This window comes from Nuphar pumila, chromosome 14, assembly GCF_984573655.1.
Source record: "Nuphar pumila chromosome 14, dmNupPumi1.hap1.1, whole genome shotgun sequence".
Classification (NCBI taxonomy): domain Eukaryota; kingdom Viridiplantae; phylum Streptophyta; class Magnoliopsida; order Nymphaeales; family Nymphaeaceae; genus Nuphar; species Nuphar pumila.
Window position 1 is genome coordinate 87,277,647 of NC_143262.1, and position 11,453 is coordinate 87,289,099.

The 11,453-nt window shown below is 37.8% G+C and overlaps 1 protein-coding gene across 1 annotated transcript in view; it reads left to right on the forward strand.

Moving 5' to 3' along the window:
• Positions 1–6,272, forward strand: part of LOC149817258 (uncharacterized) — a 128,513-nt gene extending 122,241 nt beyond the window's left edge. The window contains exons 20-22 of the mRNA XM_089987053.1: positions 4,575–4,695; positions 4,789–4,816; positions 5,258–6,272. Of these exons, the coding sequence (XP_089843179.1) occupies positions 4,575–4,695; positions 4,789–4,816; positions 5,258–5,907 (799 nt within the window). The 3' untranslated portion in view covers positions 5,908–6,272. The remainder of the gene's footprint in view (positions 1–4,574; positions 4,696–4,788; positions 4,817–5,257) is intronic.
• The last annotated feature ends 5,181 nt before the right edge of the window (positions 6,273–11,453 follow it).

Below are 11,453 nucleotides of genomic sequence, written 5' to 3' on the forward strand. Positions count from 1 at the left end.
AAAATCAGGAGTAATTTTAAATAATTTTTCAAAGGGCGAAACATTTTTCAAAGAGGAAGAGGGCATACGATTCACAAGATATGTTGCGGTAAGAAGAGCTTCGGCCCAAAAGTTTTTAGGAACACATTTAGACACAAGAAGAGTTCTTGTGGTTTCAATTAAATGCCTATGTTTCCTTTCCGCAAGACCATTTTGTTGCGGAGTTTTAGGACAAGATCTTTGGTGCAAAATTCCATTTGTTTTAAAATAATTTTGGAAGTCTTTAGACATGTATTCTCCTCCTGAGTCGGATCTAAAAATGGCTATATTGTGTTGGAATTGATTTTGAACAAGAGCGTGAAACTCTTTAAAATTAGTGAAGACATCAGATTTATTCTTGATAATATAAACCCATGTGTATCTAGTAAAATCATCAATAAAAGAAACATAATAAGAGAAGCCTCCTTTGGACATAATGGGTGCCGGTCCCCATACATCGGAATGCACAAGTTCAAAAGGCCTTTTTGACACAAAATTGCTATGAGAATATGGAAGAGAGTGAATTTTCCCAAGAATACAATCATTGCATGTAAATGTATTTGTATTACAAAATTTTTCCAAAAATGGAAAAAGGTACAATTTGGAAATACTAGGGTGCCCAAGTCTCTTATGCCAAGTCTCAATATCTTTGGATTGAACATGATTACAAAATGATTTGGATGGCAAAGACAAAAAATCCATATAGTAAAGGTCCCCTCTTCTATGGCCTTGCCCAATCCGCTTCCCGGACCGGAGATCCTGCACATAGCAATGGGTTGGTGAAAAAGAGACATTACACTCAAAATCGGTGATTTGAGAGACGGAGAAAAGATTTAGATTAAGTTTTGGGATGATTCGGATTTTGGGAACAAAAAATTCTTTGTTTTGGTCATAAATTTTCTCAAGGTTTCCAATACCCTCAACATTTAAAGAAGTTCCATCGGCGGTGGATACATATGATTTAAACTTATTGAGACTTGGTTTTGACAAAAGTGATGCATTTGGAGTCATATGGAAAGAGGCACCCGAATCAAGAATCCAAGAAGACATACCTGGGAAAGAAGAGATGGCGGCACCGGAAGTGGAAGGTGAGGATGATGATGTAGAGGCGTTCATCTTCATAAATTGTTGGAGAGTTTCGGTTAGATGAGCGATGGAATCCTTTATGTCACCATCCTTCTTTGAATCTTCATTGATGTTTGAAGGAGTTTCTCCCACAGAAGCTACCTTCTTGAATTTAGGGCAATCGGGACGAATATGGCCCGGTTCATTACAATTATGACAAATGATTTTCCTTCCTCCACCATTGTTCTTCCAAAAATGTGGTGGTTTATATGATCTTACATTGTTGCCGGGTCTAGACACGGCATGTACTTCATCAACATCCCTTTTTAAGGCCAAACGGGTTTCTTCTTGACATAAATCGGCCAAAATATCACTTAGAGGAGTAGAGGCTCTATGAAGTAGAGATCCTCTAAGTTGTTCAAATTCGGGACGAAGCCCATGAATAAATTGAAAGAACCTCTCTTTTTCCATTTGCTCTTGTCTCATAGCAATAGCACTTCCTTCCCATTGAGGTTCGAGAAGGACAAGTTCATCCCATAAAGAGGATAGAGCACTATAGTAGTCTCTAATGCTCATATCACCTTGCTTGGTAGCTCTTACCTTTTCTTGAAGAAAAAAATGCCTAGCAAGGTCTCTTTGAGTGTACATACCTTTCATGAAAAACCATGCTTCATTAGCCTTCTTGAATTTAGCAAGATTTGCACAAATCTTCAATTCGACGTTATTCATGAACCACGCTAAGATTTTAGCATGTTCACTTTCCCAATCTTCCATTTTAGAAGAGTAATCAAGAATAGCCTTTTCTTTTTCTTCTTCATTTAAGGCCTTTTCTTCACCTCCTTCAAATTTAGTTAACTTAAGTTGTGGTTCCGGAATGGTTCCACATACATAACCCCAAAGCCTTTTACCTTTGAGATTATTCTCCATAGCGGCCGCCCACATACGATAATTGGTCCCATCCAATTTGAATGAGAGATCGATTTTTGCATCTTTGTTGGCCATTAGAAGAAAAATTTATAAGACAAGAGAGAGGAGAGGTATTACTTGTCAATGGAGGATCCAATGAAGCCTTCTTAGCCAAGGCTCTGATACCATGTAATGAAGTGCCAAATGAAAAGAGCAACGTCTCCAAGTGAAAGCACGGAAGCACACACATACACAAGATGCCACTAAAGGGCAAAATAAACCACAAAAGTGGTCAAGCACAAAAAGAAGATAAAAAATATATCTCACTTCATAGAATGCTTCAAAAGAAGCTTAAGGAATACATGGGGCTGAGCCCCTTATTTATACACAGCAAGGGACCCAAGGAGGGGCTCCCATAGAGTCGTTGGAGCCCCTCCAACGGTCATATTTATGACCGTTGGAGGGGTCCAACGACTCTATGTGGACCCCTCTCTAATGTAAAAAAGGAAAAAGTAAAAGATACAAAAAGGAAAAAGAAAAAAGGAAAAAGAAAGAAAGGAAAAAGCATATCAAGGATATGCGTGTACAGGTGAAATGACAGAAATACCCCTGTGGGGTTTTACAAAATATATATATATATTTATATATATAGATAGACACGTAGACATATATATATATCATATATATGTATATGTGTCGTAATCGATATATATAGATATATATATATAAATATACATCATATTTTAACAGGCGGGTGGGTCCGTCTGCCAACCTGCCAACCCGACCCGCTAACCTGCCAACCCGTTTACCCGACCCAACCAGTTTATTAAGCGGGTTGGCGGGTCGTGTCGGGTTACCCGATTAATAAACGGGTCGGGTTCGGGTTGAGGTATGCTGACCCGCCAACCCGACCCGATTGCCACCCCTAGTAGAAGCTTTGTCAAGAAATATTAGCCATGAGTAAACAATTGCCATCTTGAAGGGCCTGATTCCCATTCGGCAGACATTCTTAGTTCTATAAGAGGCAAGTAAAGCAATCTCACCTTAAAAGTTCCACAAGATTTCCCTCCCCAAAAAATAAATGTTCCTCAACATAAACCATCCTCTGCACCACTAATATTTATATCATTCATCAATTTCTGCAGCTTTCACATTTTAATTCATGCTTTGTGTTATACCTTCTTAAGTTGTATCCCATGCCCTATTTACCTATTTAACAATCTGTCACTGGTGCTTATTCCTGACCAGCATGTGTACACTTGGATATCACTTTAAATAGGGGTTCGATTCCTACCCATATGTCTTACCAAACCTTGACATGCCATTCATTTCCTATTTTAACTTCCCCTAAATCTATCCATGGCACTCGCCCAACTTTGCATATTCCTGTACTCACCCACCAGCTTGTTTTTTTCTCCCAATTCCAATGGTTCACTGCCATTGAAAATTTATTTTTCAGCTTGGACCACCATCTGCCCTTTTTAACAACCATCACTATTTGATTAGGACAGTCTCGTTTGTCTGACTAATTTTTGTCATCCCTGCATTACCTAATGAATAGTGTGCTACCTGTTCCCAAGATACCCAATGGGCCAATCAGAGGGCGATGTATTGTGGCATATCTACTAAGGCTAACACCCAAAGCTATCACAAGTATGTATTTTCTACAACAGTAACAAAGAAAAGTTGGAGGATTGTTATGTTGATTATGTGGGAGACAGTGAAACCTGATGTGGCCTTTGGTGGCAGAACTTTAAACTAGTATGCATTCTGTATAATTTTGGATGGAATATCCTTATCTATTTCATAGAGGGAAGACTGCCATAAGGTGGCTTCTTGAGTGACTGGGTTTATCTGCATTTCATCAATTCTTTTGACAATTAAAAATTCATCTTAATCCACTTACTAAAAGAATGAATAGCATCTAGAGTGTTTTATTGGGCAGTTGTCAAACTGGAAACATATTAAATACACAATAATAAAACATGTGCTAACTGCATCAAAAGCAACGTGCTAAATACTTAGTAATTCACATGCTACAACACTATCATCCCGTAGCAACAAGATCATGAAATGAGTCATAGTTTTTGGAAGAGGGAAAACAATTTCTCAATCTTCTTGATAATGTCAATTAATTTACCTCTTCATTTGACTCTATCATAGAGATGGCATATGGAGAATTCAAAAACAAACATATTTTCTTTCAACTTGTTTTTTCCTCTGAAATTTCTCCACCATTTGGTGGTAAATATGTGTTCTTGACATAGTGGTCCTAGTCACAGTCCAAGTGTGAACATTATTATATACTTAAATCCTACGCAATGCAGATAGTATGGTTACATATTTCCATCTGTTCGAAGAAACCAAATTATAAATCCACTATATGTGTGCATTAAAAAAATTGTTCACTTTACTGTGGGTAGTATGTGATATCAAATACCTCATCTTCAATAATTCAGTGATTCTAAGTAGAGGATAGGTCTCGCAAGAAACTCTGCTGCTTACCTACTTTCACCTTATCTTGTAATTTCCACATGTCCATTTATGTGAATGCTTATGATAACTCTTGGTTTTCCTATTTACAGGATTGATGGCCATACCAATGCACCTGCTAGGCAGCAACAAATACAAGAGTTCAATAGCCCAGAGTGCGAGGTGTTTATTTTTCTTATTTCAACTCGTGCAGGTGGACTCGGGATTGACTTGGTATGCTTTTGTGATGGATTAGAATTCCATTACGGTGACATGAAGTATTAGTTTGGCATAGCTGGAACTAACTCGAACCTTTCTTTCTGGCAGCCCAGTGCAGATAGAGTCATCATATATGGTAAGACAGATCCATTCTATGCCCCAAACTAGGATTTTTTTTTTTTTATAACTCGAAGAAACTGCACCCGGCATGAAGACCTGGTCGTGCTGGCTCAGCCTGCCATACCTACGGTCATCGTGCCAGGGGTGTAAAACTCCAAGGCTAGGACCCACCTAAGAATTTGCATGGCCAAGTTTCCTCAGAAATTTATTGCGACCTGGGCCCAACTCAATGGACGGGTTGAACTAGCGAGTTGGTTCTTGGTTGCACTATCAGTGTAGATCATTTGTTTGAGCACCCTTATCAGATATGTCTGCCAAATTTGGTTGCTATCACTTGGCTAGATAAGTTTCTCTTGATACCATGCATACCATATGTGGGTTCCTCACTTGTTCTCTCTCTCTCTCTCTCTCTCTCTCTCTCTCTCTCTCTCTCTCTCTCTCTCTCTCTCGTTTACAGATCCAGATTTCAACCCCTTTACTGACTTGCAAGCACAGTCAAGGGCACACAGAATTGGGCAATTGCGCCCTGTTGTGGTCTATCAATTAATAACAAAATGTTCGGTGGAGGAAAAGATTTTGCAGAAATCTAAGAGAAAGTTGGCCGTCGAGAATCTGGTGATGAATCCTAAAACAAAGGTAGATGTTAAGGAGCTGCACTCGGTACTGCTTCATGGAGCTCGGAAAATCCTAAGCAAGAAAAGCATAGAAGCAACATCATTTGATTATGATGATAATGCTATTCAAACTCTCCTTGATATGGACCCTTCGCCTGATGAAAAGTACACCCCTGAAGAGAATGGCTATCTTGGTGGCATCCAAAGTTTTATTCCACTTCCTGATCAAGATCCCAGAGAATGGCCCGAGATACTTGCTGAATGCAACAGTAATGCATCAAAAAGTGAAGATTTTGGAAGAGGAAAACGCCAGAAGAGAGAGGTAAAGTATTTTAAAGAGGATATAGAACTCAACGAGGAGCCTGAGGACGCTTCAGGTGGTGACACAGACGGTGGAAACGAAGAATACGCACCGGAGGAAACAGGTGAAACTTCAAGTGATGACAGTTCTGATGGATATGCGCCTGATGAGATTGGGATGGATAGTAAATGAACTTGTTTCTTTCCTAATTTTTGGTATATATCTTCTCCATTTATAGTGAAAGGTGGTTCTTTTCTTGAAGCTTTTTTGTTTGTAAATAGTAGATTTTTGTCTGCATCTTGATTGATCAAAACAAGTCTCAGATGGAATTGCAATGGAATGAGAAGTCCGTCCTTTTTGTTTTCCAGTGGAATTCATTGACATGGCAAAGCAAAGGAGCAAATTTCTATTTTTGGGATTATATGTGGATTTAAACTAATTGTTAGAAAACAGATGGGTGTTCATGAGACCCAAAGTTGTATTGTAACATAAGGCAGAGGTTTGACACTTTCGGTATGTATTATTCTGATTGCACTGCTAAGAAAGAAACCATTACGTCTAAAACTACACCTAATTAATCCTGATGAACTCATTTTAAATTTTGTAATGCTACAGCGCGGTGGTTACCCATGTGGTCAACAGGGTCCTGTTTCAAGCTGAAGGCCCAGGATCAAATTTCACTGGTGCACGGGGGATTGCTGTTGCTTTAGCGCGATTGGGTCACGTATGGTTGGTGGTGGTCGTGTTCTCAACATGGAGTTTCATCTCACAGAGAAGTGGGTCCTTTAAATGACCGTGTTCTCTGTGAGAGTTTTCTTTCACTGTAAAAAAAAAAAGATGTTTGTAATCTATAGTTTCTAAATATCTTGAGGGCTTACTGAGGTAAATTATCCAACCACCAAATGCTTATTAAAGCTTCTGGCAATAAGCCTATTGTTTTGCTAAACCAGATTTAGCCCATTTGGATCTGGATATGGATAGAATTTTTTTTTTACCAAATCCGGGTTCTCTAATTGGTCATGTATCCATTCATAAACAAATTCCAATGTTAATAAATTTTCCATAGTCCAGAACAAAGTGAAATCCAACCCAGTTAACTAATCAGATGTTTATGTTGGGCCGGCATCTTTTTTTTTTCCATAGTCCAGCTGGGGTTAGACCTACCCCACCAGTTATACAATGTACCATTGGGTTTTCAACTTGCAAAGACGGGCGTGCACTAACAACCAAAGAGGGCTCCGCTTGTTTGTCTGGAACAGTTAGTTCCCGTCACCTTGTATTGGAATGTTTCAAGTTCGAATCCCAATGGTATATGGTTGTATAACTGGTAGGGGTCTGCCTAACCCCAGCTTTCTCTGTCCATAAAAAAAGGTGTCGTACACTAGCTGCTCCTACCAAACAAGCTGAGCCCCGTTAGTTGTTGGGCCGGCTTCTTACCCACGACATACCAATGACATCCCTAAGACCCTTCGAAGATGCCCTTAATGTTTGGGCCTGTTGATACACGCCATTTTGGCTGCATTTTCTGCTGACACGGCTAGACATGCTATGACACGTGCAGATATTATTTTAAAGAAATTTTAATATCATTTCAATAAAAATATATTTATATATATTAAATATTAAAAATATTTTAATTGATTGAAATTTAACAAAAAAATTTGTGTTCTCGTGTCTTATTTCCTATTTTTCAAAAATTTAATGTACTCATGTCTCGAACATGTGTCATGTCCGGTTGTACCCGTATCTTTGTGGCAGAACATCCATAAACCATTCCTCAATGTCCATTTTCACGTTCTACTTGTTCTCTGAGTCCCTGAGATTATGTTGGTGGGCGGAGGTTAGACTCCTTTTGGATTGAGCTCTACTTGTTCTTAACATAATCACTAATCATATTGAGAAGCTTAACGGAATCATTTCTCCATAAGATTGGATGTTGCATAATATATTAATGATTTAAAAGCTGTATTGTAATTACCACAGAGGTGATTATCCATGTGGTCAGCGGGATCCTGCGTCAAGCTGAAGGCCTAGGATCGAATCCCGCTGATGCATGGGGGCTGCCATTGCTTTGTCATGGTTGTAGCACATAAGGCTGGGTGGTTGTGTCCTCAACCCGGAGTTTTACCTCGCAGGAAGCCGGCCTATTAAACGACCGGGTTCTCAATGAGGGTTCCTTCGTCGTCATCATAAAATAAAAGTTGTATTGTAACAAGTGGTAAATAGGTCAGGTTTAGGTTGGATACAAGTTCTGAATCCTACATGTTAAGTTCGTTTATGGATAGATCCAAATCCAAATATGTTTCTCGAATTACGCAGATTTTGGTGACAAATTTTGGGCAAGTGTTGCAACTAGGTAAAATGGTATGAATTAATTTGGATAGATTTTACAATGACAAACAAATCAAATAAAACAAAATACAACAAATAAACTAAATATAAATAAGGTGTTGCGGTAGATTGGTACTATGAGAAATGAAAATAAAGTGAACTAGGGAAAAAATTTGTGTTTATTCCTAGAGTCTCCAAAGATTGGCCTCTGGTTTCTTGAAGGAGTCCCAAGGAAAACCACACGTAATGGTAATCTATAATTTCCTGGATTTCAGTTATTATATATATATATATATATATATATATATATATATATATATATATATATATATATATATATATATATATATATATATATATATATATATATATATATTCTATCCCTCTTATTTCACCTTGCCACTTATATGGACTGACTTTATGCACATTTCTGGAGTGACCATAGGTTAGATCTTTTACATCCAAGGGTTATTCTAAATTTGGTTAATTTAACATCAAAGAATAGCATTAGGATCTTATTAGATAATATAGCTTTAATATTTCCTATAGTGATGAATATTGTTGAGGAGATGCTATATTGACATGATGAATATGCTCACTTCTCTTATGCTCTTATGATTGTGAAATGGAGTACTAGGACTGCCAAGTCCAACCACCCTTTCACACCAATGTTGTCAGGATGGCATCGGACCCTAAATTGATTTTTAGAACGATTCAAGGATTCGGCTGATTTTGACTTTGAACCACATGAGCTGAATCGGCCAATTTTTAACCAGCAGGTGACGCATGTTAGGAAAATATTTAAATAATTTTATTAAAAATTATTTATTTATTTTAATTTTTTTTTTTAAATAACCAGATTCAAATCGTATGGTATCGATTTTTTGCCAATCCGATAAGAATAGGCCAATTCACAACAATACTGATAACACTCCACACTATGGTGGCTCTTTGCTTCTGAATCCCAAGTCATAATTACCAAGGGTACTTTTGGTTCTTTCACATGAGATTCACTTTTTCGAACACTTTTAGAAAGTAATCTTATTTGAACAGTACTCCAAAAGTAACCAAACATAAAACTTTTAGTTTTATTAAAAGTTGGTTCATAACACCATAACACCAAAAGTGATATTTAGAAAGTGAATCTCATTAGTTCTCATAAGATTTTGAAAGGGAATCTCTTTTGAACAGTATTTTTACTTTTAAAAAGCACAACCAAACGATTGACTTTATTATTTTAATTACAAAAAGCATACGTAGTCTAGTTAGTTAGACTTTAATTGTTAATTATGACCTTAGTTTTGAATTTAGCAATTATAGGCCCAGTAGGGTGAAATTACAGTATTAGGGTCACAGGCTAGGCGAATATGTGGTTGGATTGGATATAGTGGGATCCGTATCGGTAGTGCAAAGTTTGGGTTTATAAGATTATTGATTATTTTGAGAATTCATTCTTTTGGGTGTTAGGAGTAGGGGTGTCAATGGGTCTGGTTTGACCCAGACCCCGATCCGTATCAAACCCTATTGGGTGAAGGTCTGGTGATAAAAAAGGAGGTTAGATTAAGAATTGGGTTAGACCCAAAGGGTCCGATTAATATATGGAGCTGGGTATGACTTGTGAAATTTCATGCCAGACGTACGACCTGAGTTCTGCTTAAAACTCATGAATTTTCAGTACAAAAAATTTAAAAATATTATTTTACCAGTTATGGATTGGGTGTAGTTCATGTAATCTTTATAGGATCTGGGTATGGTTTTCCTTATAGCAGACTTGAAAGGGTCCAGTTCTGGACCTAGTACCCACACCTCAAAATTGATCTAGGTTTGGACTCACCTGGGTCTGAATCAAATCTGACCAGTTGACAGCCCTAGTTAGGAGGCCTGGTTCTTCAGAAACTGAAGCAGACTCCACCCCTTCCCAAGATTAGTCTTCTTTCTCTCCCTTCTTCTGGACGGAGCTCAAGCTAAGGTTCTAACCAATGTGATCAGTATCAGTGTATCGGCCGATACGCATCGTATAGGCAGAAAATAGATACGCTTCACCTTTGAATCGGCTATTTTTTAATAAATATAAAAATATTATAAATTTATTGATTTATATTTTTTAACTCGCAACGTCCCAACACAAACTGATGTGGTTTGGATAGGGATGGCAGTTGATCGAGAACAAGTCGGTATTCATCGGAACCTGCTTGGTTTGGACTGGGGATGAAGGACATAAAATGGAGAATGGATTGGAGATGAAAGTGAAAATCAAAATCCGAATGAACTTACTCTTGCCCCTGCCCCGCCCCATATCCGATCCCTCGTTAATAAAATTATTATTATACTTATATATCACACATGATCTGATCATGCGTGATCTTTACGGTTTTACTTGCCTTCATAAGATATCACACATGATCTGATCATGCGTGAATCTAGTTGTATCTACGATCCATCGATCCTCAAGCTGAGGAGGGTAGATATGTGACTCTCAGCTTGTTTATGAGAAATTGGAACTGATCTCATCCAAGGTCTTTTGTCAGCAAGTTACAATTTTGTAAAAAACATATTTAGTGCATATGGCTCCTGATTGAACCTTTTCACGAACAAGATGATAATTCAGTTCGATATGCTTGGTCCGCTCGTTTGTCATACTATGAATGACGGATTGATCGTCACAATACAATATCATTGGGCTTTTGTCATTGATTCTAAAATCTAGAAGAAATGCTTTCAGCCAAATCAATTCACACATTGCCATTGTCATGAACCGGTATTCTGCTTCGTTAAAAGATTGCAAAATTGCGACTTGTTTCTTACTTTTTCATGAGAGAGGACTAACGCTTAACATAAAAAAGTAACTTATGGCAACTAACTCAATCTGAATTACAGTAAGATGATAACTTAAGTTAACTTTTGGTAGGCAGCAAAATTTTATGACCAGGAGATGATTTTAAATACCTTAAAACCAAAACAACAACATTATAATGTGGCACTTTGGGCTCATGTATAAACTGGCTTAATATGTGAATTGAGTAGGCAATGTCTGGTTGAGTCACTGTCAAGTATATTAGACGCCCTGCTAGTCTCCTGTAGTAAGTAGGATCTTGAATGAGTTTCCCATCTTGCGCATTCAACTTCAACTTCTGATCCATCACGAACTTAACTGGTTTTGCACCCATAAGTCCTCTTTTGGCTCAAAAAGATTCTTGATGGTGCTCTAGCCACCTCAAATTCCCCAAAAAAAAAATTAATCGACCCAAATCCTTAAGGTGAAATCGGGAGCTCAAAAAATGCTTGACCCAAGATCTTGTGTAACCATCATTCCCCGCTATAATGTTGTCATCTACGTAGATTAAGATGACTACAATTTTTTATCTAACTTTCTTGGTAAAAAGGGAATAATCGGATGATGACTGTAT